General features: G+C 53.2%; 1 protein-coding gene across 3 annotated transcripts in view; it reads left to right on the top strand.

Moving 5' to 3' along the window:
* The first annotated feature begins 747 nt into the window (after window positions 1–747).
* The window catches only part of CEP104 (centrosomal protein 104), a 35,941-nt gene continuing 11,935 nt past the window's right edge, over window positions 748–24,753 (top strand). The window contains exons 1-15 of one of the 3 annotated variants that reach the window (XM_035019946.1): window positions 748–974; window positions 5,070–5,195; window positions 7,857–8,030; window positions 8,385–8,523; window positions 9,959–10,021; window positions 10,323–10,399; window positions 12,810–12,978; window positions 13,381–13,536; window positions 14,473–14,694; window positions 16,434–16,628; window positions 17,178–17,345; window positions 17,947–18,120; window positions 19,556–19,732; window positions 22,422–22,628; window positions 23,025–23,132. In XM_035019946.1, the coding sequence (XP_034875837.1) occupies window positions 5,083–5,195; window positions 7,857–8,030; window positions 8,385–8,523; window positions 9,959–10,021; window positions 10,323–10,399; window positions 12,810–12,978; window positions 13,381–13,536; window positions 14,473–14,694; window positions 16,434–16,628; window positions 17,178–17,345; window positions 17,947–18,120; window positions 19,556–19,732; window positions 22,422–22,628; window positions 23,025–23,132 (2,142 nt within the window). In that variant the 5' untranslated portion in view covers window positions 748–974; window positions 5,070–5,082. Of the gene's footprint in view, window positions 975–5,069; window positions 5,196–5,942; window positions 8,031–8,384; window positions 8,524–9,958; window positions 10,022–10,322; window positions 10,400–12,809; window positions 12,979–13,380; window positions 13,537–14,472; window positions 14,695–16,433; window positions 16,629–17,177; window positions 17,346–17,946; window positions 18,121–19,555; window positions 19,733–22,421; window positions 22,629–23,024; window positions 23,133–24,753 lie in introns of those variants that run through there. The other 2 variants (XM_035019945.1, XM_035019947.1) reach the window with 2 other exon arrangements.

Consider the following 24,753-nt stretch of genomic DNA (forward strand, 5'->3'; position numbering starts at 1 on the left):
GGCCCCGCCTTGTGCGCAGGCGCCGTCCCCCAGAGACTCCATTACCCAGAAGGCCCGGGGAAGGGGAGGTGCGGCCCCGCCTTGTGCGCAGGCGCCGTCCCCCAGAGATTCCATTGCCCAGAGGCCCGGGGAAGGGGAGGCGCGGCCCCGCCTTGTGCGCAGGCGCCGTCCCCCAGAGACTCCATTACCCAGAAGGCCCGGGGAAGGGGAGGCGCGGCCCCGCCTTGTGCGCAGGCGCCGTCCCCCAGAGACTCCATTACCCAGAAGGCCCGGGGAAGCGGAGGCGCGCCCCGCCTTGTGCGCAGGCGCCGTCCCCCAAAGACTCCATTACCCAGAAGGCCCGGGGAAGCGGAGGCGCGCCCCGCCTTGTGCGCAGGCGCCGTCCCCCAGAGACTCCATTACCCAGAAGGACAAGGGAAGCGGAGGCGCGGCCCCGCCTTGTGCGCAGGCGCGGTCCCCCAGAGACTCCATTACCCAGAGGCCCGGGGAAGCGGAGGCGCGGCCCCGCCTTGCGCGCAGGCGCCGTCCCCCAGAGATTCCATTGCCCAGAAGGCCCGGGGAAGCGGAGGCGCGGCCCCGCCTTGCGCGCAGGCGCCGTCCCCCAGAGACTCCATTGCCCAGAAGGCCCGGGGAAGCGGAGGCGCGGCCCCGCCTTGTGCGCAGGCGCCGTCCTCCAGAGACTCCATTACCCAGAAGGCCCAGGGAAGCGGAGGCGCGGCCCCGCCTTGTACGCAGGCGCGGCCCGGCCCGGCCGGCCTGGTTGTCATGAGAGCAGCGGCCGCGGCCCTGGCGCTGGGCGCAGGAGGCCGGGGCTGCTCCTCGGCGGCCGCCGCCGCTGCGGCTCGGGGGTGCGGACCGGCCGTGGACGGCGGAGGAGGCGCCACCTGAGCTCCGGAAGGCGCTGCCGAGGGCAGGCCGAGGGCCCTGGGGACCGAGCAGGCGCCGAGGTCCGGGCGGGCCTTCGGTCCTGACAGGTACCCCGAGCCCCGACAACGCGCGCACCCGGGATTCGGGGCCTGGCGGGTGTGGGCGCGGCCGGCACAGTCGGGGGCCGGGCTGGGCCCAGGGCGCGGGGCCTGCCGGGTGGGCGCGATCGAGGGGCGGGGGTCCGGCCGGGGGCGGGAGCTAGTACGCAGGGCGCCCCTGCCGCGGAGGGCGCTGCGCGCCGCAGCCCAAGGTCCGGCCGGCGGTGGCCTCCAGCCCGCGCCGGGTTTAGCGCCGGGTGCGGTCCGCACGTCCGGACCTGCCTGGTCCGGGCGCCCAGATGACCCAGAGCCCTACCTGAGCCGGGGGAAGAATGTGGCTCCGCCCCTGTGCGGTTCAGCGTCTCCCCACCCCCTGCCCCCCGTTTGGCACCTATTCAGCTTCAGACAGGCCCCGCGGCACTGCCAGCCTTTAAGATTACTTGACCAAAAATTACTTGCTCGTGTAACATTTACGTTTTCATAAGAAGAAAAAGTGGAAACAAGGTTTGTCTCCTCGTCTTGTAGCAAAATTTGGGAGGTCGCTGAATTGTTGCGGCTTAATTCAGAGATGTCAGCAATCCTGATACGTAGCTGGAAAGGTACACGTCGATGGACTTGGTGCGGAACCCGCGAGCTGCCTTGGTCCGTGCAGGCGCCCGCGTAGCGTGGAAGCCGTGGGCAGCGGGAGCCGCCTGGAGGCCCGCACGCGGACGGCTGCGTATTCAACAGAGCCTTGATCTTCCCCAGAATGTTAGTGCTGATTTTGCAGGCCACGAGTAGCATCCTTTGGTGACACCGCAGGTGTCATGTAACACTCTGGAGGGTCTCCTCGAAGGGGGCCTAGAGGACAAGGTGGAAGAGCTTTGGAAGAGGGTAGCCAAAAAGGAATCCCTTTCAGCTGCTTGAAGTGAGACGATAATGTTGTCTCTACAGCGCCCAGGCATGTCTCCTGCCTGGTTCCTAAATGCCAGCACTTTGTTTGGGATTTTTGAGGCGGTATAGTATATGGTCACAACCTTTGGACTTCAAAGGTCCTCTTTTAAGGCTTAGAACCGTAGCAGAGGGTTTTGGTGAAGATCGGAGACTCTGGAACCCAACCAGCTAAAAGCACTCTGGCTCCGTGGCTTATTAGCTGTATAACTTTGAGCAGGGGCCTCTCTGTACCTCAGTTTCCATGTGTCTAAAGTTGTGTGACAACAAACCTATATCACAGATGTTACGAAGGTGTAAGTATGGTCTAGGGCTGAGGACGGTCCTCGGCACACAGTAAGTGCTTTAAAGGTAGTGTCCATCTGCAAGCGAAACTACTATGTAAAGGAATATATGTCTAAATACAAGAGGGGCAATATGAATGGTATTTCAGATTTTAGAATTTCAAGATATACTTACATTCAGTTGAAAATATTTAATGGGGCACCTGAGTGGCTCAGCCGTTGAGCGTCTGCCTGCAGCTCAGGTCATGATCCCAGGGTCCTGGGATCGAGCCCCGCGTCGGGCTCCCTGCTCTGCGGGAAGCCTGCTTCTCCCTCTCCCACTCCCCCTCCCCCTGCTTGTGTTACTGCTCTCGCTGTGTCTCTCTCTGTCAAATAAATAAAATCTTAAAAAAAAAAAAATTTAATAAGGGCGCCTGGGTGGCTCAGTCGTTAGGTGTCTGCCTCCGGCTCGGGTCATGATCTCAGGGTCCTGGGATCGAGCCCCACATCGGGCTCCCTGCTCAGAGGGGAGCCTGCTTCTCCCTCTCCCACTCCCCCTGCTTGTGTTCCCTCTCTCGTTGTCTCTCTCTCTCTCTCTGTCAAATAGATAAATAAAATCTTTTTAAAAAAAAAGAAAATATTTAATAGATGCCTACTAATTTTAAGGTGGAATAGAAGTAACGGGCCCTGCTCTTAAAGATGATTGAAGAACTTGAGAAATTCAGAGCAGAGAGCTAGAACTAAGCTTTAGCTAAGTTTGGCTGGACTTCAGAATTCGAACAGCAGATTGGGTCAGGACACAGTTGACCCTTCACCTCTGGACAGGGAGCACATCAAGAGCTCTGAGATTGGGACACAGATACTGATGACCCCAGTTGGACTTGAGGAGGAACACAGGACAGTTGGGGGGAGTGCTCCAGGTGGGGAGACCTGGCTACAGTCCGTGGTCATCCTCTAGAGAAGACAGTGGGATGGAGAAGAGTGGATTCAGTCATAGTCAGTCATCTGAAAGGCAGGATCAATGAGACTTCGCACATGATGGATGGGAGTGGGGAGGAGGAGGTGCAGGGTAAGTCCAGGCTGAAAGCCCAAGCTCGTGGGAGGAGCTGCAGGGTGCGGAGGACAAATCCCATTCCTGGTGGGAGCACAGGTGGGGTTCTGCATCACACCTGCATACAATCACACTCATCCAGTGTTGGTGCTTGCTGTTTTATTCTCTGAGTGGGTTTACTTTAGCGTTCCTCTGATGTACCGTGGCATCCTTCAGCGAGCTTGTTTGTGTCAGAAATTACAATCTTTAATAATGGTTTATTTATTCTGTTAGTAATGCTTTTGTTCATATATTCGAAGAAGCATTGGCAAGTAGCAACCAATAATTAATTTATTGATGCAGGTCATTTGAGGTTCTGAATGAAAGTAAGAGATCTAGATCATGCATCAAGCATATTAAAATAAGCAAAATCATGCAGGATATGTTTATGTTACCTCCTATTCAGGATTACAGTTGACAGAATGTCCTATCTCAGAGAACTTTTTGGAGAATTCTTTATTTTCTATCTTAGTGAGGGGGAGTTTGACTGGCTCGGGAACTGGAAATAACCAGAAGTTTATGAGTAGTTTGGGCCTTAAATGTGGCTGAACCTCAGGGTTCCCAAGGTGGCTGTTTTCCCCCGTCAGCCTGCTCTTTGGCAGGACCTCCCCACTGGTGGCCGCCAGTAACCGCCCGGAAATACTCTATGGCTACAGCCCCAACAAGAAGGCTTCTCTTTCCCTGTAGCCCCAGCAGAGTCTAGGGATAGACCACACTGGTCCCGTTTGGGTCCTGCTCTCATGTTCCCATCCCTAAACCGGCTGCCGAGGAGGGACATGGAACCCACAGACTGACAAGCCCGGCGCGGTGCGGGCAGAAACTGCAGCTGAAGTGCTGTTCTCAAACCAGGACGGGATGGATGCCGAGCAGGCAAAACCAGACATCACAACATCCATCCTCAAAATGATACTCAACTATGAACAGTTTACCAAACAATGACAAAAAATTCATGCAACCAATATATAAATATCTCAAGCAGGCCCCAGGTGCACATCTCCGCCCCTGGCATATATCTCCCTATAGTCCTGCCTTCCCTGCTCGGGTCATGCATTTGCATTCAGCAGTTACCATGCTGTTGATTAAACTGTCCCTTTTCCTCTTATTTTTGTATAATTTATTAGCACACTGATTATATTAGTTTCTTAGTAATTATAAAAAAAAAATTTGGTGTTTGTATCTTAACAAAACTCTTTGGTTTTGCCATAACAAAGTGCCACAAAGTGGATGACTTAGAACAACAAAAATGTACTCTGGAGGCTAGAAACCCACAATCAAGGTGTCAGCAGGGCCTTGCTCTTTGTAAAGGCTCCACGGGAGGATCGTTGCTGCCTCTTCCAACCGTCTGGTGCTGACAGCAATCCTTGGCATTCCTGGGCTGGCCTCCTTGTCTGTGTGCCTGTCTGTGTGTCTCAGGTGGACACCAGTGCTTTCATATCAGGGCCCACCTACTCCAGCACGACCTCTCTCCTCTTCACCCCATTACATCTGCAAAGACCCTGTTTCCAATAAAGCTCATATCCACGGGTACTGGGAGTTAGGACTGCATCCTCTTTTTGGGGGGAAACCATTCAACCCACAACACTGGTCAAATTTTCAGGACATATATTTGGAAAAAGTCAAGATAAATGGTACCTTAAGTGGAGTTAGAGGCTCCTAGGAGAAACACTTAACAAAAAAAACCTGGATCTTTTCAAAGTGATAGGAAAATTCTGATACCTTGTGAATTATTTTGTCTATGAGCAAGGCATGAGCTAACGTGTTCAATGTTGTAAAATGTTACCAAGTTCCTTTATCTTAAAGTCTTTCCTGCCCTATAAACAGCCCAGTGCCCAGGATGCCCCACAAGATTGGCTTCGTTGTCGTCAGCTCGTCTGGACACGAAGATGGCTTCAGCGCCCGGGAACTGATGATCCACGCACCAACCGTCGGCGGGTGGAGGTCACCGAGGTGGGCCAGGCTGGGGCAGCGGGCTGCCTTCATTGGACGCTTCTGCTTTGTATTACCACTCAGGCCTCAGAGCCACACGCTCCTGTGCGGCGATGGGGTGTTGCTTCCTTCTCTTTACATTTTAAAGAAAACTTGTTGGACCTTTTTCCCTGGTAGCATTAACTGACGTTCACTTAAGAAACGTGTGCAGAGGAGGGGCAGCAGGAGGGCCCGCGCAGCGTTGTTTAGCTGTCTTCCCTGGCTGCCCTCTGGGCCTCCCGTTCCCCCCTGTGTTCTGGGCTGAGCTCCTTGGTGTCACAGCTGCGCTCCTGTGGGTAAGATTTTCGTGAACCCCAAACTTTAACCAACAACACCTCTTTCAAATGACTATCTTGAATACTTGTACACTTTTAAAAATGCCCGTTACTTGCATAACATAATACTAGTTAGTCTTTTTCTGAAACTAAGCCTTTTCCTGAGGGGTCTTCAGTCTTCGCCAAAGGTAGAGTCACAAGCGGTCAGGAGCCCAAGTGCCTGATCAAGCTTCCTGCCCGTGGGGCCGGCTCCCCACCCCGGCGCGCCCCCTCCCCGCGTCCCTGCCTCTCACGCTCCCCACCATCCCGTCACCTCTTAGTATCCCTGAAGGACAGCTTTGATGCGTGCTTGAGTTCTGTAAACTACGTTTGAATAACACAGTCCCAGGCCCGTCTTCTGAAGGATTTTCAAAAACATAATACTTCCAAATTTTGTCCATTGTCTTTTCTTCAGACCACTTCGGAAGGGTTTTTCCGTGATCGATCACCAAGTGTCTTTGTGCCTGGAGTGACCTCACCAGCGGTCATAACCTACGGGCTCGGCATTTGAGAGCAGTAAAGATCTTCCACACCTGGAGCCACGCTTCACGGCCATGGGGGACTGAGGCGTGCCCGCGTCACAGCCTGTCCTAGCCGCCCTCCTGCCCCACGCGCATCTCTCCTACGAGCTGTTCATCTCCGAAAAGCCCGGGCGACTGCGCCTCTGAGCTGAGAGTCCCTCTGATCTGAGCTCACTGCCCTCTCCTCACCGCACACCCTCCCCCAGCACCCCTGCGCACCCCTGCGCACCCCTCAGTTGGACACAGAGGCTGCGCAGATTGTCGTGCGCTCAGCCTGCCGTTCCTCTGCGCGCTCTTCCCTCCCTCGTTACTGTCCTGTTGCTATGAGGCCGGGCACTCGTTCGCAGCAGGGGGTGAACAGGGCCCCGGGGGTGGCCGTGCCTCTCCCTGGTGGGCACAGCAGGGGACGAGGAGATTGGCTCCGAAGGATCGGGGAGGGTGGCTGGGGTCAGGAGTTTGTTTTGTCTGTCATAGCTAATGCCTATCGTGTCTGCGTGGAAAGGTCAAGTCACCAGCTAGATCACGGCTTGGACTTGGGGTGATGTCTAGTTGGGGTTCCTTGACAAGCAGGAGGGTTTTAAAGCCAGGGTCTGATAGGCTCCCCCATGGTGAATGTAGGGAGAGGAAGGAGCCTGGAGCCCAGCCCAGAGGCAGTGCAGGCCTGGATGGAGGGGAGGGCCCCCTACAGTCATACGGGCTCAGGCCTGTGGGCTGGGTGAAGCCGGGACCAGGAGGTACACTTGTACACAGCATCATGGGGCCCAGCGGTGGCCGTGGTGAGAGTAAGCTGTGGAAATATGGGCCAAGCACCCTGGAGGGGCTGGGGAGGGGGTGCATGAGAGAGCTGTGCTGGTTTGCCAAGTGCTGGCATGGGAGCCAAGAAGGATGTGGGGTCACAGGAGGGGTTTCTTAAAATGGGGGGTTCTAGAGTGTGTGTGTGTGTGTGTGTGTGTGTGTGTTGATGGGAGTGATGGGGAGAGAAAAGCCTGGGTGGGGGCAGGCAGGCTCTGGTGCCATTCAGGGGAGTGAGTGGGGGATGGGGCACCAGCAGGGATGCTGCTCCTTTCGGGGAGCAGTGGGAACAGTCCCATTTGAGGCCAGTTTTCTCAGTGGAGTGGGGGGCTGCTGGGAGAGGTGGCGGGGGGTTGGAGCATGGCCAGTGGGCAGGAGTGGGCTCACCCACAAGGCCGCCAGGCCCTTTCCAGCTCTTCCATCCTTGGCTGCTTCCCGCTCCCAGGGCCTTCGATGCCCTACTGTTCTAGTAACCCAGCGCTTGCCAGCTCAGCGTACATAGTATCCGTGGTCTGAGCACTGTGCTCTGTTGCTCGGTCATGATCAGATCCTGCAGCCGCGGTTCTCCAACCCGTTCTCATGTGGGTGGTTGATGTGCTCTGTCACTTAGGAGGCAAAAACTAGAAGCTCCCCTGTGGACAGTCATAGGCCTCTCCTGCAGACCCCTGAACATGCGTGGTAGGCACTCATCACTCAGATTCCCTGAGCAGGTGGCTTTCCTAAAGCATTTGGGTTCCTGGGCAAAATCCTTTGACTCTGTCTTTCCCACCAGTGCAGCCTCATCTTAAGATTGATGTTTTTATCTTGTGTTGAACTTCATTTGAAACCGTTTCATTTCAGACCATTTTCCAGTTGCCGAAAGCATCGGGTGGCAGTCTGAACTGCAGCTTCAGCTCCACCAAGCGCAGGGCGCTGGCGCCAGCCCCTGCCGACCGCCTCGATGCGTGCGGGGTGCCGTGCACACAGCCGGGAACCCTCGCGGTAACTGTGTGACAAGCACACGTGTTTGCTTTCAGATTTTGCCAGTTTCCACAAGAAATCGTTCTTCAGATGGTGGAGAGGTGTCGAATCAGGAAGCTGCAGCTGCTTGCCCACCAGTACATGATCCCAAGTAAAGTGGAGTTCTACATCAGCGAGAGCCTGCCCGAGTACTTTGTGCCCTACCAGGCGGAGCGGTTCCGGAGACTTGGGTAAGGGTGAGACCGAAGGCTCGTGATGGGAACTGTTAGTCCGACTCTCCCCGTGTCCGAGCGGCGGGAATGAAAGGACCACCCTGCTCCCGGTCCTGGTCAGACTTCTGTGGGGTCGGGCGCGCTGCCTCGTGGAGACGCGCTCGGTAAGCAGGACTGTGGGGTGTCAGTACCATTCGCCTCTGCTCCTCAGATGCACGACTTGTTTCAAGAGAACGGGTTAGAATACCGTTCCTGGGCTTCTCCCAAGGTTTTTGCATTCTAGACTTGACTTGGACTGAAACCCGTTGAGTTCAGTTTCGCTGCGCCCACGTTTTCTGTCAGCGTGATGCCGGCGTGTGCTCTCCCTTTCAGCTACATCTCTCTCTGTGACAATGAGAAGACAGGCTGCAAAGCCCGGGAGCTGAAGTCCGTCTACGTGGATGCAGTAGGACAGTTCCTGAAGCTGATTTTTCACGAGAACCACGTCAACAAGTACAACATATACAATCAGGTGAGATGCGCGCCCTCACCTTGACCGCTCCCCACCTCCTCGCAGCATCTCAGGACCCTGTGCCCCTTGGCAAAGGCATTTCAAATCTTTTTTTAAGATGGTAACTTTTATGGCAGAACGTTAAGCTCTCTGGGAGCCGTGTGGTGCGATCGGGAGCCACCAGCCCACGCGGCAGGACCACGCTGGGCGCCTGGCCAACCCAAGTGTGATGGGCCGCTCGGGCTAACTGGACTCTCCAACTCAGAAAAAGAATCAGTTAAGCAGTGAAATGATAATATTGTGGTGATGTTAGGTTTAAGACCAATGTCATCTGCTACTTTTTACAATTTTTTTACTGTGTCCACTAGAAAATTTAAAATTATCTACGTGGCTTGTGTTGTTTCTGTTAGGTGACACTCTTTCTAGATAAACCCGCTAAACTTTTGCAAGATAAATCCCCTGGTAAGACTTGGGGATGTGATTTCAAGTCCTCATTCTTATCTCTCCCTCCCTCCCGTCCCATCTTTCTTTTCCTTTTTCTTGTCTTGTCTTTTAGTTTTGTTTTTGGCATGGTTCATGTAGTAAAAATCAGATGTGTCCAAAGCAGGCTCTTCATTAGCATGTATATTGACAACACTCCCCACCCCCTCTAAGAGGAGTGGAACATTCCACCAAATCAGAGTTTTATACCCAGCAAGTGAGTTGAGGAGAGCTCTGAGATATAGTTCCGTTGCCGGGTCCGCCGCAGCAGTGCTTGACCGTGAACCTGAAGATTGATCCCTAACCTCTTTCTACGTCGGCCCCACCAGGAAAACCCCCTCACTTAGTTCCACCCCGCAGTGATGCTCAAGGGAGAGAGGGTGTGGGAAGGGGAGTCCTCCCCCTACAGGGGGAGCCACAGACCCAGACAAACTGAGCTGTGTTAACACAGGCTTTCATTCCATTGTCGCATTTACCAGGATTGAATAGATGGGTCCCCATACTGGACTATGAGGGAACAGTTCGATGCGATGCTGTGTTAAAACTGTGGAGGCTTGGGGTGCCTGGGTGGCTCAGTTGGTTAAGCGACTGCCTTCGGCTCGGGTCATGATCCTGGAGTCCCAGGATCAAGTCCCACATCAGGCTCCCTGCTCGGCAGGGAGTCTGCTTCTCCCTCTGACCCTCCCCCCTCTCATGCTCTCTCTCAAATAAAAAAACAAAACTGTGGAGGCTTTTAGCCGTTATTGTCTTAATGTACTTTAGACGTTGAAATAACCATTTGATTAGTCATTAGAATATTAACTTACATAATTTACAAAAACTATAACAATAATTCTATAGCTTGACATTTTACAATTAAGGTGCTCTGGTGTACATCATCCCATTTGATGACAGTATGAGCAAGCAGTTTATAATAAAGGGGGGAAGTCATCACAAACATTTTATACTTAATTTCGATTGGTTAACTCTTTCTTAGGTTGCTCTGGTTGCAGTAAATATCATTGGAGACCCTGCAGATTTCAGTGATGAAAGCAATATTGTAAGTTTGGGACGTTTCATTCTTAAAGAAGAAAATGTATTTCTAACAAGAGGGGATTGATTATTTTTGTCACAAAAAGTGTCATCTTTGAAAATCTTTATAAAATTGTTGAATAATTAGATAATTTTTAGCAGCTGTAGTGTATTAAACTTTCTTTTACTCAAGAATTTTAACTGTCTCTCCAAAATACTAGGATTCTCAAAGCCCGCTGACATCTATATATCACGCCATCTCTTAGTTAAGGTTTCGTGTTGTTCCTGTTTTCCTCTGAGACACTAACCAGAACTTTTTGCTCCCAAAGACCTCTAGAGAGAAGCTGATTGATCATTATCTGGGGCACAACAGCGAGGACCCAGCTCTGGAAGGAACTTGTACTGGGTAAGAATCCTCCCCACAAGGCCATCAGCTCCTAGACTCCCCTCAGAATTGCCAAAGTGTGAGTCAGCTCTAGAGGATTGGGGGTTCGAGAGCCTCTAAATTCAGTTCTGAGCTAGTTAAGCCACTGATGGGATTGACTTAAATACACTTAAAGATTAAGGTCACTGTTTTACTTAGCACATACATCTTCAATTATTGCCCTTTGGAGACTGCTCCATTTCTTGTGTGTTCAGGTATTACTAGAAAGTTCCTACATGCAGGTAAAAGACCTATCGGCCATCCTTTGATATTTTATTGGCACAGACAACTTTGTAGGTAAGAATTAAAGGAATTAATTGACCCAGGTTATCAGTTACTAGAGCCTTCGCCTTATGTCTGCTTTAAGCCCTCCCCACTCTCATCCAGCCCGTGATGGTGTGGCTCCCACCTCCCTCAGGCTGGGCCCTCGTGAAGCCCAGCTGCAGGCCCAGGGGAGGCTCCGCCAGAAGCAAGGCTCGCTGTCCGCTGGTGCGCACGCTTAGCTCAGCAAGTGGCTCCTGAGTGACCGCAGAGAGACTCTCTCCATATTTTATGCAAGCACAAGAGCCCGGCTTAAGACTGAAGAACTTTCTCATTGGTTTGGACTGCCTTGCTTCCTGTAGAGCCTCCCTGGGCCTCCAGCCTGGCTGTCATGGGGTGGATGTCAGTAGGGAGTGCTTAGAAAGTAAAAGCAGTCCCTAAATGTGTATGAAATAGTGAGGAAAGTGACCTCTCCCCTACGCAGCCTGTCAGTCTCCCGCAGACTCTCCCTGTGCCGGACAGTAAGAGCAGTGCCCTCCTTACCTTTCCAGGTGGGGACTGCCACACTGTCCCTCCCTGTCCGTCGGCACCAACCCCGGGACAGCTCTTTGGCTCTGCCCTCAGTGAAGCTCCAGCTGGTAGCACATGGGCAGCCAATCCCACTGGTCGGTTTTAGGATCTCCCACAGAAGCTCTTTGGGTTATTTGGACTCTTGTTTAAATCAGTTCTTCATCAAGTTAGCCACCTGGACTGGCAGACCGTGGTCTGTCTATCCTGACTCATCTGCAGGGCTTTCCTGAGGGTAAAGAGAGCCGTTCTTGGAAGGCTGTGTGTTGGGCCGAGCCAGGGTCACTGCGGGGGGGCGGTCGTGGGCAGGGCGAGACCGGCTCTTGGGAAGCTGCCCACGCACAGCCCTGGAGCCGTGACTCCCACGCCAGATGACATCATGTGTTTCTTTGTAGCATTTTCATAATAAATTCTTTGTTTTCATCTCCAGGACTTCAAGGCAAAGTAACTTTGACTTAAAAGTATAGTATGTGTTTCGGTAAAAATAGTTAACCTTGTGCCAGTACCAAAGCGTGTTGCTATTCGGTCCTCACTAATTGATATTGTTCAAAGCTGCCCAAGCTGAGCCAACCCCAGGCCCGGTGGTGGTGGTGCTGTAAGCAAACAGCCTGATTTCCAGGAGTCGGGAAGTGTTGGGGGGACGTTTGGTCGTTCTGAAAAGTGATGTTGTCATGTGTCCTGTTTCAATTTATTTTTAGACAACCAAATTTTTTATGATAAATATTTTCATTAAAATTTACTTGTATATAAAAATATCTAAGTCAAAGCTAACACCTGGCTTATTTTATGTAGCTGGTACGGCAGACAGAGACTTTGAAATGTGTCCTCTGCCAGCATTTTTGTTGAGTGGTTAGGCATTATTCTAAGTGTTAGACCCAGGAGAAAGCTGCCAGCCTGCTGTAGAATCTGAAAGAAAGAATGAAGCGGTAATCAGGAATGGGTTACTCAGATCACTACAGAGATCTTTTATTCCTGGAAGGATTGTTCTGATCTACCCAGGACTTGGGATATCCTGCAGCCTGACCCTGTGAGCTGAGGCCCCGGCGTAGCCCGTGTGCATCTTTAGTGCTTGTCGTGCTCACTGTGGCGCTGGTGTTGAATATGGATGCCTGGACCACCTGGGGCCCACCGAGTCAGCCTCTCTAAGAGATGCGGCCTGGCAGTCTGCTTTGGCTGGGGCTTCCCCTAGTCTACAGATGATTCACAGGCACTGTTATGTCCCTGGTGCCCAGAACAGAGCTAGGCACAGAGTCCACACTCAAAATATTTGTGGAAGAACCAATGCCCCAAAGGCTCAGAAGCCCCCCGTGCAGTGTCAGTAATGGGCGGGAGCATGAGCTGTGGAGTCAGAGACCTGCCTGCACGTAAGAGCTGGGTGACCTGAAGCCCATCCCCGATTCTTCTGAGCCTCCACTTTCTCCGGCAAGAATGCTCCAGGAGCAGGTGTAGGGGGTGCCGTTGCTGCGACTCTACCTCCTCCGTCATGAGCCCCTCGGGCTCCCTCTGCCACCACGCTGTCGCCTACGGCGACATCAGCTCTAAAATATGCATTTCTCTCCTTCAGGAAATCTGACTATATTTCTCCACTGGATGACTTAGCTTTTGATATGTACCAAGATCCAGAAGTTGCCCAGATTATACGCAGATTAGATGAAAGAAAACGTGAAGCCGTCCAAAAGGAACGCTACGACTATGCCAAGAAGCTGAAACAAGCTATTGCTGACTTGCAAAAGGTACTGCTCCCGCAGGTGTGTGAGAAGGCAGTTCAGTGGTCCTGACCCTGGTACAGCAAAGGGGTAGGTCGCTAAAAGCTGTGGGTCCTAGTGTGGGTCCAAGGGGGTAAGCAAAATACAGTTACGGACGGATGAGCCCCTAAATAAAACGTAAGCGAAGGCACTCGCTCGGCCTCTTCAGACGTCACCCTCAGATGCCACACTGCCGCCCTAAAGCGCTAGAAAAGCATAAGATGTTTACCATCCCTGTGGACTCGTGCAGTTTCTTAGCCGCCCCTGCGGGGCCCCGGCTCGGCCCCTCCTCCGCGCAGGCTGCGCGGGCAGCAGCCCCGTCACCCAGGCCGCGCTTTGCGCTGGCGCGGTGGGTGCACATCTGAAGCAGCGCGACCCCGTGTGCCTCAGGTCGGAGAGCGGCTCGGGCGCTACGAGGTGGAGAAGCGCTGTGCGGTGGAGAAGGAGGACTACGACCTGGCCAAGGAGAAGAAGCAGCAGATGGAGCGGTTCCGAAGCCAGGTGTACGAGCAGCTGCAGCTGCATAGCCTGGTGGACGGCGAGCCGGTAGGTGCCCGGGCAGCGGCCCTCGGGGCCGCGGAGACGCCCCACAGCGCCCGCGTGTCCACGTGCACGCGGCTCCGTCGCTCGCAGGTGCCGGTTCAGACGGGGGGCGTCAGCTGTGGGGCCTGCGTCGGGAGGCGCTGCGGGACGCGCGCTTGCAGGCAGACTCAGGGCGGAGGAGAGAGCGGACGGGCCGGAGCGCGGATCTCGCCCCTCCTCCCCGGCTCGGCTTCCCCGTTTGTACAGTGAACTGAAGGCAGCGCTGCCCCGCGTTCGCCCCACGAGGGCCTCAGGAGGGTCGTGTGCGGTGAATCCTAACGGCCTAAGCTTGTCGAGACCATGTGTCCTGGGAGACGTTCCGCCGCTCACCTTTAGCCCACAGGCAGCCGGTGCGCACCCCACGTGGCAGAGTCGTGCGGGTCGGTGCGGACTCGGGAGCCTCACTGCCTGGGCTCCGGCCCGGCCCCTTGCCGGCGGTGGGATCCCCGGGCCATTCCTTAGCCACTCTGCCTCAGTTTCTGCCTCCTGGTAGAAGGGGTGTGCCTTAAATGAGAGCGTCTGTCCGGCACACTTTTCGCCCTGGCCGTGGTAACTATGTTGTGATGACACAAAACAGGCTGCTTTTACAGCCACAGGGTACGCGGCCACGCCAGGGTTGGGGTCCCGCCCGGTGCTTCCTACCCCACACACCACGTCTCCGCTGGCAGGTGCGTGTGCGTGTTTCCACACTGGGTGACCCAGGCGCTGTGCTTGCTGTCATGCGGGCACTCCGGTGTGCTCTGTGGGGCCATGGCCACCATGGGGAGAGGGTTGAAAGGCTGCGACAGGACTGGGGGACACCGTTGATGCAGATTGTCACTCTGCCTTCCTGAATGGTCACATCCCACCTGTTGCCCCCAGGCAACAGCACTGGGAGTGAGGTGTCCCATTTTTCCCCAGATGCGAAGGCCTTCCGACTTGCCCGCCCAGCCCCTTGCTCACTCTGCCAGTCCTCACCACCAACAGCCAGTGCCATCCCTGCTGCAAGAAGAAAGCGCACCAGAAAGCCGGTTTGCAGAGCCTTTCCTTCAGGAAAAGCCTCCAGCGCATGCCCTGGGCCCTTCTCAGCACTCCACAGTGGACCCGTCACCACGCGCCACAGACCTTCATCTCAAGACCCATGTAGGTAACTCGGTTTCAGATTGTGTGCGGTTTATTCAGCAGACACATGGGGAGGACCCGCATGGTGCCAAGGCTTTCCCCATGCAGGGGATGGATCAGGGTACACAACGCAGAACCTTCCTGCCAGACATTCCAGGTGAGGGGGGTAAATGCCGAAGCCGGAACGTGGTGGCTGACGCAGCCAGCAGGTAAGACACCTCACTGGGAGGCCCTGTCTGCAGTCAGATGTGCAGGCCTCCTGCCTGCTTCTGCCCCATTCAGCCGGTGGTCCGGGACGCCCCATCCTTCTGAGCCTCTGCTTTCCTTTCTATAAAAATGTACAAATATCTGCTTGAAGGATTGTTTCCAGGAATAATAAACGAGACCATGTTTATAAAGTGACCAGAACGGACTTCAGTAGGGCCTCCATACGAGTCATGTATGGTTACCGTGCTTTGAGGATTTTCTGTGTTGTAAGTAGCAGAAGAGCTAGCTCAGACTGGGGGTCTCCTGCTGTTTGTCACTCGGGACTTGAGAGCTCATGTAGGCTTAAGGGTTCAGTAGCTTCACAGTGTCCTCAGCGCCCGCTCTCTTCCTGTCTTTCCACTCTGTTTCCTGTGGTTCCAAGTCACCCCAGAGCTAGAGCTCTCGCGTGTGACCCTCAGCTTCACGTCTGCACGTTGTCCCCTGAAAGGGGCAAGCGTGTCCCATTCTGAGTCACCGGTCACATGCCAGCCTTTGAGTGATGACGAGGACCAAAGGAGGCCTTCGCGGGGGCTCCAGCTGGCGGGCAAGGTGGCGCGGCCGGTGGGCTCTGGGGAGGAAGGCAGGGTATCAGGTGGGCACGGGCCCGTGTCTGCTGCAGCCTGAGGCCCAGGAAAGCCAGAGAGGACAGCACTCGTGCTGCTGGCCTCCCAGTGCACAGCTCTAAGGGTCCCTGTCATCCCCGCCGGGAGCATCTTGTCTGTGATGTCATTGCTTTAAGTCATATTCAGTACTTTGGTTTAAAATGGTCTTAACTGCCCCTTCGTCAGCACATCAGCATCTTTGTTTTATAGCAGAGTAGAGTTTAGAGTATGAGAACCTCACTTGCACACATAGTATGCACCGGCCTCTTCAGACGCCAGTTAATGTCTCAGTGGAAGTGACTCTGGAATCTCTCTTCCACCTAATTTCCCGAAAGTCTGCCACCTATGTACGTGTTCAGGCGTGCACCTCTGTCTCTGCATGTGGATGGAAGGCCCAGGAGGTGGGGGTGTCGTGTCGCCCATCACTTGGGCAGGGGGCCCGGCGAGCACCTGCAGGGCTGAGGGGGGACAGACAGCTGCCTGCCCAGAGCACGGGAAGGCTGTGGAAGGGTCGTTAGCTTGGCTGCCTGTTTTTAGTATGTGTCTGCCAGATAATGAACACGTTTGAAATGAGGCATGATACTTATTTCTAAGTCATAAACTAAGAAAAAAATCAGAAGTCTTGTCAGGAAAAAATAGCTTTTACTTTGTAAGCTACCTGTCCGCTGAACCGTAATTACTAGTGGTAAGTAGTAACTGAGGCTGAATCTATATCGCTTTTCTGTTGGATCTACGGTGAGTTTAGAAAGGAGTGGAAACCGTAACCTAATTTTTTCAGTTGAATCCTCCTGTATAAATTATTCTGATCCAATACAACTACCATCGTGCAGAGCAGTAGGCCTGCAGTGTAGACGCGGTGTTGGCAGGTGGGCAGACCCGGGGAGCTCTGCAGCCGCCCTTCCTCCCCTGCAGCTCCAGTCCATGCCCTACGACGAGCGGCCCCTTCCTGCCTCGCGGAAGCAGCCAGCAGTGGCCCTGGAACCAGAAAAGAGTGACAGTGATGTCAGCGAGGCTCCCAGGGGAGGTGCGGCTGGAGAGCCGGAGCCCTTGACGGAGAAGGCCCTGAGGGAGGCCGGCCCCGCCATGGACGTGCTCGGAGAGAGCCTGGTAGGCCGAGTGCCGCGGGCGGGTGTGCGGAACGGGGAGGAGGCAGGCAGGGAGGCGCCCTCGGCTTTGTCCGTGATCTTGTTGGCTCCCTTTTGGTCTCAGTGTTCAGTTGAAGTCGTTCAGTAATCATTAATTACACAAAACAGCAGAAACAGAAGGTAGAATTTAAGATTTTATGAATGCGTGTTCATTTAAGACTGGGTGTTTCTGTCTAGTACTGACAGAGCTGGGATTGAAAATCTGCCCCTTTCTGGAACACCTGCCCATCCCAGGGGAAATGGTGGCAAAGCAGAACAGAAGATGGGAGGGCCTCCGTATGGAAATGAGCCCAGTGGGTTTTCCCCTAGTTCCCAGCTTCCCAGTATTTCTCTTGGCGGAACTTCTCATATTCCCGTGTTTTTCGGGTCTTCAGTATTCCGCATTAGGACAGGCACTTCCTCAAACACGCATACTCATTCTGTCCCACCAGAGATTCTTCTCCGTGTGTCGGGTCGCACGGGGTTGGGGTGGGGTGGTGTCTGAGTCAGGCCGGCCTCCGGTCTGTGGTAGGTCGCGGGGGCCTATTCCAAGACGTGGTCGTACCGGGAGGACGCGCTGCTTGCCCTGTATAAGCGGCTGATGGAGACGCCTGCTGGAACCGCGAAGGAAGAGCTGAAGAGCATGCTGCGCGCGTCCATCTTTCTCGTGAGAAGAGCCCTCAGGGACATAGTGACCCCGGTGAGTCCCCTGTGCCCCCGGTGGCCCCGGGTGAGGTGCCGCAGGAGGTCGGGTGGCCACGGGGGTAGCACAGGGTGTCACTAGGAAGGAAGGGTCTCTCGCAAGAAGTGTGGTGGGCGAAGAGCCTGCGCGGTCTGTGCTCCCCTGGCCGCGCGCCCTGCTCTCCAACGGGGTCAGCCTCCCCGCGCCTTGAAACCAGGGTCCGCTGAGGCCCGGCTCACGGGCACTGATTAGGCGCTCGGTTTCTGTCTTTATTTTCCATGGAAGCTGAGGGGCTTGGGGTTACTCCTGGATCCCCTGACTGTGAAAGGGGCCGCAAGAGTGAGCACGCCCCGGGGGCGCACTGCCTGCACGTAGGCAGTTAGGAGTGTTCGGGGTGTGGCCCCCAGGCCCACGCGGCTCTTTCCGTCGCTCAAGGTGAGGGCCCTTCCGTACCGAGGCCCTGCGTTTGGGAAGCGGCTTTCAGTCCGCCCTCACCAGCCCTCCGGCAGCAAGGCATGTCCAGTATAGTGTCCACAGTTGTTACTGGTGGTAAATGTTAGGTTTTCTCTGCTGGAATACAGTTACAGGAGCTCCTCTGCTTTTGCCGCTTTTTTCTTAGGTTTTTCAGGCTTCTTTGAAATTGTTGAAAATGATAATTACGCAATATATTCCTAAACACAAACTGGGTAAGCTCGAAACCGCTCACTGTGTGGAAAGAACCATCCCCGTCCTGCTCACCAGGGCTGGAGACTCTTCTGCTCGCCTCCGAGTCACAGCTTCCAATTTTATTCAGGTACAAATTTCACCATAAAATTTGAAACCGTAAATGATGAGCCTGTTACGACGCTACTTGACTTTCTGAATACCGAACCAGGTTCTGTCTCTCCTAATAGCGTTATTGGTCCTCCTCGTGACTCCCTGTCATACTTGCCTGGTGCTTCGAGAGCTGAAGTTTGCCTTCGATTAAAGTATAGTTTGACTTGTCTAGTATTTCTCTTCTTCAACGTATGCTAGTAACTTCTAGTAAAAATATACGGAAAACTAAACCAGAGTAGAAAACTGGGGGTAAAGAGATAATAAATGTGTAATGGCCTTAATCTAAATAGTTTTGTTCGTTCAACAAACATGCCTCCTCCAGGCCAGGTATTGTGGGGATACTGAGAGAGTTCTGGGAGCTCTGCCCTGACTGCGGCCCGTGCTTGGGCTTCAGCAAGTCTGTGGAGTCCTCAGATTCCGTACAACATTCTGTTGGGAAGGACTCCCTAGCTTTCCTAGTTTCTCAGGGGGGTCATTCGTCCAGTATGAAGAACCAGTCATCTCATTTCCTTTAACCTGAGTTCTGGGGCAGAATGAAAAAGCAGTACATTATATTAACAGGAAGGTGAAAATAAGTGATGCTCAAGTCCTACAAGATACTCCCTCTCAGTGTGGCTCAGTAAATCTGGGGGAGGTGGCATCTTTCAAAAGGAACATTGAAAATGAGAGTGTGTCAGTCCTTCATTTAGTCATTTATTTTTTTAAGAGAGGGAGAGGAAGGGGTGAGGGGGGGAGAGGGAGAGAGAGAGAATCCCAGGCAGACTCCCCGCTGAGCATGGAACCCAATGCAGGGCTCGATCCCATGACCCTGAGCTGAAATCGAGAGTCGGACACTCAACCGAGCCACCCAGGCCGCCCCCAAAACTGATTTCTTTCTATATTGCAACCCATATGCTTCAGTATTTTATCATTCCTCTTTCTGTGTCTGGCTGCTTAAATGCTAAATACCTTAATTGTAGAAAGACTTACTCGTTGGCAGTGGGACTTCATGCTCTCCCGTAAGCCCACCGGCGGTCCCATCAGCCAGAAACTGTGCACTGCGACCCTCTTGGCCAGTCTCATAAAGACTAACACAATACTCATTTGTTCTAGAATTTTAGAAATTAGAAAACCTTTTTCCTGAAGTGGGGAAATCCTGAGAAATGAAATCTTAAGTTTTAGATCACATTTCTTGTAAAGCTTTCATTTATCTGTGAGTGATCATGGTTTTATTTTTTATGATTTGGGGTTTTGTTTTTAATCATTATATCTTAAATAGAAATAATGAGGTTATTAGAGATAAATTATTTTACCGCTATTTTTTATTCCCTGTTTTTTCCTTCGATTTTTACTTTGAGGATTATACTGAAGTATACTAAGTTGCCTCTAGCATTTTCTAGTACAAATTAACACAGTTATGTTGGTTTTTATAGGAAATGGCCTTGTTCAAGGAGGTTAGGTCTCTCCAAATTATTCCATCTTACCTGGTGCAGCCATTAAAAGCCAACTCTTCGAATCATCTGGCAATGAGTCAGATAGGCCTCCTGGCCCGGCTTCTGAAAGACCTGGGCACCGGGAGCATGGGCTTCACCATCGATAACGTGATGAAGGTAAGTGCACCTCTGGTGCCATGTGGCCGAGCACTTGAGATGGGCCTGGAGCATGGTGGGCATCTACTCAGTGTTTGTTGAATGAACGAGTGAGTGAATGACTTCAGAAAATCAGTCGCTGCTTCATCTAACAAAGGCTTCCTGCTCCTCGTTCTGCCGTGAGTCGGCACGTACGTGTGGACGTTGGTCCCTGGTGGTGGACAGACTGTGAAGAGCCCGTGTCCGTAAGAGAGAGCTGCAGTGTCACTGGGGACATCAAGCATCTGGATGTGTAGAGCAGCGGAAATGGACGACCTGATGAAACCACAGACGTCCTGGGAGAGGAGCTGTCTGCCAGAGCCAGGACTCCCCTCTCCCTAATTTCGAATGTGCTGGAAGTGCGCTCTGAGCAGGCAGCCAGCGTGAGACGAGCTGCAGCGCCCTCACGGCAGCTCGTTCTGGCGCAGCCCAAGCATCAGCGCTCCGCATTCCTTCCCGTCCGCGCGGGAAGGGAGGGCCTCCCTTCTCCGTGGGTTCCACGCATGCATCGACTCGGAGACCTGGACCAGGTCCTCATGTAATCAGATGTGCCATCAGGAAAGGCAGGATCATGTCAGGCCACTTCCACTCATGTGTTTCCTCTACGGACGAATGATTTAGACACTGAAGTAAGTAAGCCTTTCAAACACTCCCTCCCTAGACTTCTGGAGCTCTGCGCCCCACTTACCCCACGCTTGGCTTCATTGTCTGGGTCCCTTTTCTGGTTCTTCTTCATCCTCCTGATCTCGTTAACTTTGGAGTGTCCAGGCCTCCTCTTCTCGTTCCTGTGCACACACCGTCCCTCGCTGACCTCACCTGCGCCTTCCTGCCCGTCCGTGGAAGACAGAGTTTCTGTGCGTGCCCTCCCTGGACACCTGACTCCCCCTGCAAGCCGTGTCCGCCCCGCGCCCAGATGGAGCGCCTGCCCTCCTCTCTGACCTGCTCCTTCTCAGCCTTCCGTGTTTCTGTAAATGGCAACCCCGTTCTTCTGTTGGCTCAGCAAATGCCGTGGGCTCTTCCTGCGAATATATCCAGACGCCGACCGGCCTCCCAGCTCCCCTGCTGCACGAAGGTCCAGCCCCCGTCATCGCTTGCCTGGCCGGCCACTGCCAGCTCCCCAGGGGACTTTCCCTTCTGACTCACTCTGCAGTCACGTGGACCAGCCTCTCTCTTGCCTCCAAGTGCAGTTTTCTTGGTGCCCGGCGCACATGGGTGCCCATTAGCTGGCGCCCCGCTTCAAGACGCCAGCCTTGGTCTCAGTCCCGGTGAGCTCTGCCGCAGCGACGAGGCACGGGGAACGTTGGAAGGAGGGGTTGGTTACGGCAGGAGCGAAGTCCCCGAGTGGCCAGTGGGGTCGGGCTCCGGTGTGTACGCAGCAGGGCTGGCTGCACGCAGAGCGGGCAACACGCATCCTCTCCACGGACGAAGTCCGCTCAAAGCCTGACGGGATAATGGAGGTTTGAGACACAAGAAGGACGTATGAGACGCCCCCTTAACATCTAAGGAAGTGAACTGGCCAGAAATGCCTCAGGTCAGGTCACTGTGCACTGCCCGGAGCCCCCGTGGCACCTGTCGTGGCGAGTCCGGCGTGGGGCCAGTCAGCATGCTTCTCAAGTCTGCAGGCACGTGACTGCACAGGAAGAAGGGGTCCCAGAAGTGACCTAGTGATGGACACGTGGGGCAGGAAAGACTTGAGCGAGGTGACAGACGGGAGAAGACAGTGTTGGGTCCAGAGTGGACCAGAGGCCCGGACAGGGTTGAGGAATTATCTGGGGAGGGAGTACTAGAAAAAGTGGGAAAGGTAGGAGGTGACCATCAGAGGGTGGGACTCCTAGAGGCGGTGCCAGCGACTGGGGTAAAACCAAAAGCCTGTGGCAGGCTGAGACTGTGGGAAGTGAGAGGCCGGCGCCCAAAGCCCCACAGGGAGATGTCAATTTACTGAGCATGGTATCGACAGCGTGGGATGGGACGAACGTGTCATGGCACAACACCGTAGAGCAGCTGAAATGGATCGTGACGAACGAACGTCCTTGACAAAGAAATGTGGAGTAGGAGGAAAGAAAGTTTCAGAAAGATAAGCACAGTATACTATTTAGAATGTCAAACAAACACCCCATGTGTGTACCCAGCACGCACGCACACACACGTAAACGCGCGTCCGGATGGGAGCGCACAGACCGGCCTCAGGAGAGCCGTGCCCTCGCAGAGCGCGGCAAGGCCGTGGGGCCCGGGAGGCTTCTGCTGGGACTCACACCATCACCACGGTGTTTCATTTCTTAAAGATCCAAAACAAACATGGCAAAATTACAACACTGGTTAATGTGGATGGTGGATGCGTGTAGTTTCTTATATTTCCTCTTCTCGATGATTGGAATACTTTATAATATTTAATATGAAGTCTACAGAAGGATATAACCCAAAAAATGTTCGTTGGCATGTTAAATGGAAAAAAGCGAAACACAAAGTTATATATAATCCAACGTGAGCTCCACTGCGTGTGTGAGGGAAACACAGCGAGAAAAACTTGGTGTCGTAATAGCCAGAATTTTGTGGGTGGTGTTCTTTTCCAAATTTTTATAATGTGCCTATATTTCTTTCATGCTGGGGGAAAATAAACTCTGTTATTGTCAGAATCAGTAACCACAAGAACCCCTCCCAACTTTATGTTTAGTTTTCAGTGAGCGCCCTGGAGCACAGAGTGTATGAGGTTCGAGAGACAGCGGTTAGAGTTATTTTGGACATGTATAAACAGCACCGGGCTTTTATTCTAGAGTACCTCCCTCCTGACGACAACACCACACGCAAGAATGTTCTCTATAAAACAATTTTTGAGGGATTTGCTAAAATAGATGGCAGACCTACAGAAGCTGAAATTAGGGTAAGTCAACTTTTATGAAATTATGACTTAATCCTCTATTGAAGTTACTTGGTCCACGAATAAACCGACAGATTACTCAAGGAGCTTCCTGTGCAGGAAACCAGGGAAACCTTGTCTCCCTGAGTTCAGATCCTAGCTCCTCCACGTTCTGCCTGTGAGACTCTCAGTTTTCCCATCTGTAAATAGGAATAGTGACAGCTGAGAGGACGTGTGCTTCTATCTGTCCGTAAACATTTATCAGATTAATTTGGTGAAGGTACTTTGACCCCAGCTATATTGTTAATCTTAGTGACTGTCATAACTTATGAGAAACATAATTCATATGCCGTGACGTTCTCCCAATTTCTAAGACTACCCTAAATGGCTATTCTAATGGAAAAATAATTTTCATACCAGGCACAGAAGAAAGCAGCTACAGAAGAAGCAGAAAAACGAAAGAAAGAAGAAATTAAAGCTTTACAAGGGCAGTTGGCCGCACTCAAGGACATTCAGGCCGAAGCTCAGGTTGGGAAGGCTCCCGTATCCTTCACCCCTGCGCGTTCACGGATGCCCTGACTTCTCATCCCACGAGACAGATGCACGGCATGCTTGCTTTCCTTTCACAGCATTATGTAGATGAGATCTGTAGGCTTTGTTGCTTTTTTAAAACTGGTTTGGGGTTACATAAAAGGAATCTTCCATCAGCTGGTTTGAATTAGATAGTGATGCCAGGGACTGGCGTGAGCTGCTGGTGATGTTTAGAGAGGAAACCCCAGGGCTGCAAGGAGGAGGTGGAGGACAGATTTCCTCTTCGGAGCTCCTAGCCTCCCTCAGAGGCAAAGGAGGAAAATAGCTCGTATGTGAAGATCTGATGCCCATGCACTGAAGAAGGCAGGTTTCAGCGAAATGTTCCCTCTCAGGAAGCCCCTGGTCCTCAGCCCTGGGAGACGCCGTCTGGGGGGGTCGGAGAGTGACTGTCCTGTTTCTGGGATTTACAGCAGTGTCACAACGTTCACTTTGTCATTCAGGTCCTTCAGTTGAAAGAAAAGGGGAGAGGGAGTGGGGAGGAGCTCATCACGGAGCATGAGGTTTCAGGGGTGCAGGAGGAGAAGGTTCCAGAGTGTGCTGCACGGCCTGTTGTTGATGGGATCACACCGCTGCAGGCTGCTAGGAGGGGAGACCTCGCGGTGAGGGTTCTTGCCACGGCTCGAAGAGAGCGAAAACACAACTGAGTGGGTGTTGAAGTGCCTGTGGCCCAGAGTCACAGTGATGATTCGGGAGGTACTGGCAGCTGGGGCGAACAGGACAGAAGAGAAGGGCCCTGGAGGAGGGAGTTTCCTGGGGATGGGGCCTCACCATGGAGTCAAGGGTGATTCTTTTTTTTTTTTTTTTTTTTTAAGATTTTATTTATTTTGAGGGCGCCTGGGTGGCTCAGTTGGTTAAGCGACTGCCTTCGGCTCAGGTCATGATCCTGGAGTCCCAGGATCGAGTCCCTCATCGGGCTCCCTGCTCAGCGGGGCGTCTGCTTCTCCCTCTGACCCTCCTCCCTCTCATGCTCTCTGTATCTCATTCTCTCTGTCTCAAATAAATAAATAAAATCTTTAAAAAAAAAAAAAGATTTTATTTATTTTGCGCAAGAGAAGGGGGGAGGGGCAGAGGGAGGGGGAGAAGCAGGCTTCCCGCTGAGCAGGGAGCCCGATGCGGGGCTCGATCCCAGGACCCTGGGATCATGACCTGAGCCGAAGGCAGACGCTTAACTGACTGAGCCACCCAGACGTCCCTCAAGGGTGGTTCTTTAAGACATTCATGTTTGGTCCGATTCTCACAGCTGCTTGCTAAAGCAGGTCCGGCAGGTACTCGACTTTTCCTAATGTCATACAAATAGAGAAATGAATTTATTTTATTTATTTTATTTATTTATGTTTTTAGAGAGGGAGAGACAAGGAGTGTGAATAGAGGAGGGGAGGGAGAGGGAGAGAGAATCTCAAGCAGGCTCCACGCCCAGCGCAGGGCCCGACACAGGGCTCTATCTCTCGACCCTGAGGTCATGACCTGAGCCAAATTCAAAAGTCAGACGCTTAACCCACTGAGCCACCCCCAGGCGCCCCAGTGGGCAAACAGATTTTTAAAACTCAGGCGACTTACC

Source organism: Mirounga leonina, unplaced genomic scaffold (genome assembly GCF_011800145.1).
Source record: "Mirounga leonina isolate KUSES-001 unplaced genomic scaffold, KU_Mleo_1.0 Mir_173, whole genome shotgun sequence".
NCBI lineage: Eukaryota > Metazoa > Chordata > Mammalia > Carnivora > Phocidae > Mirounga > Mirounga leonina.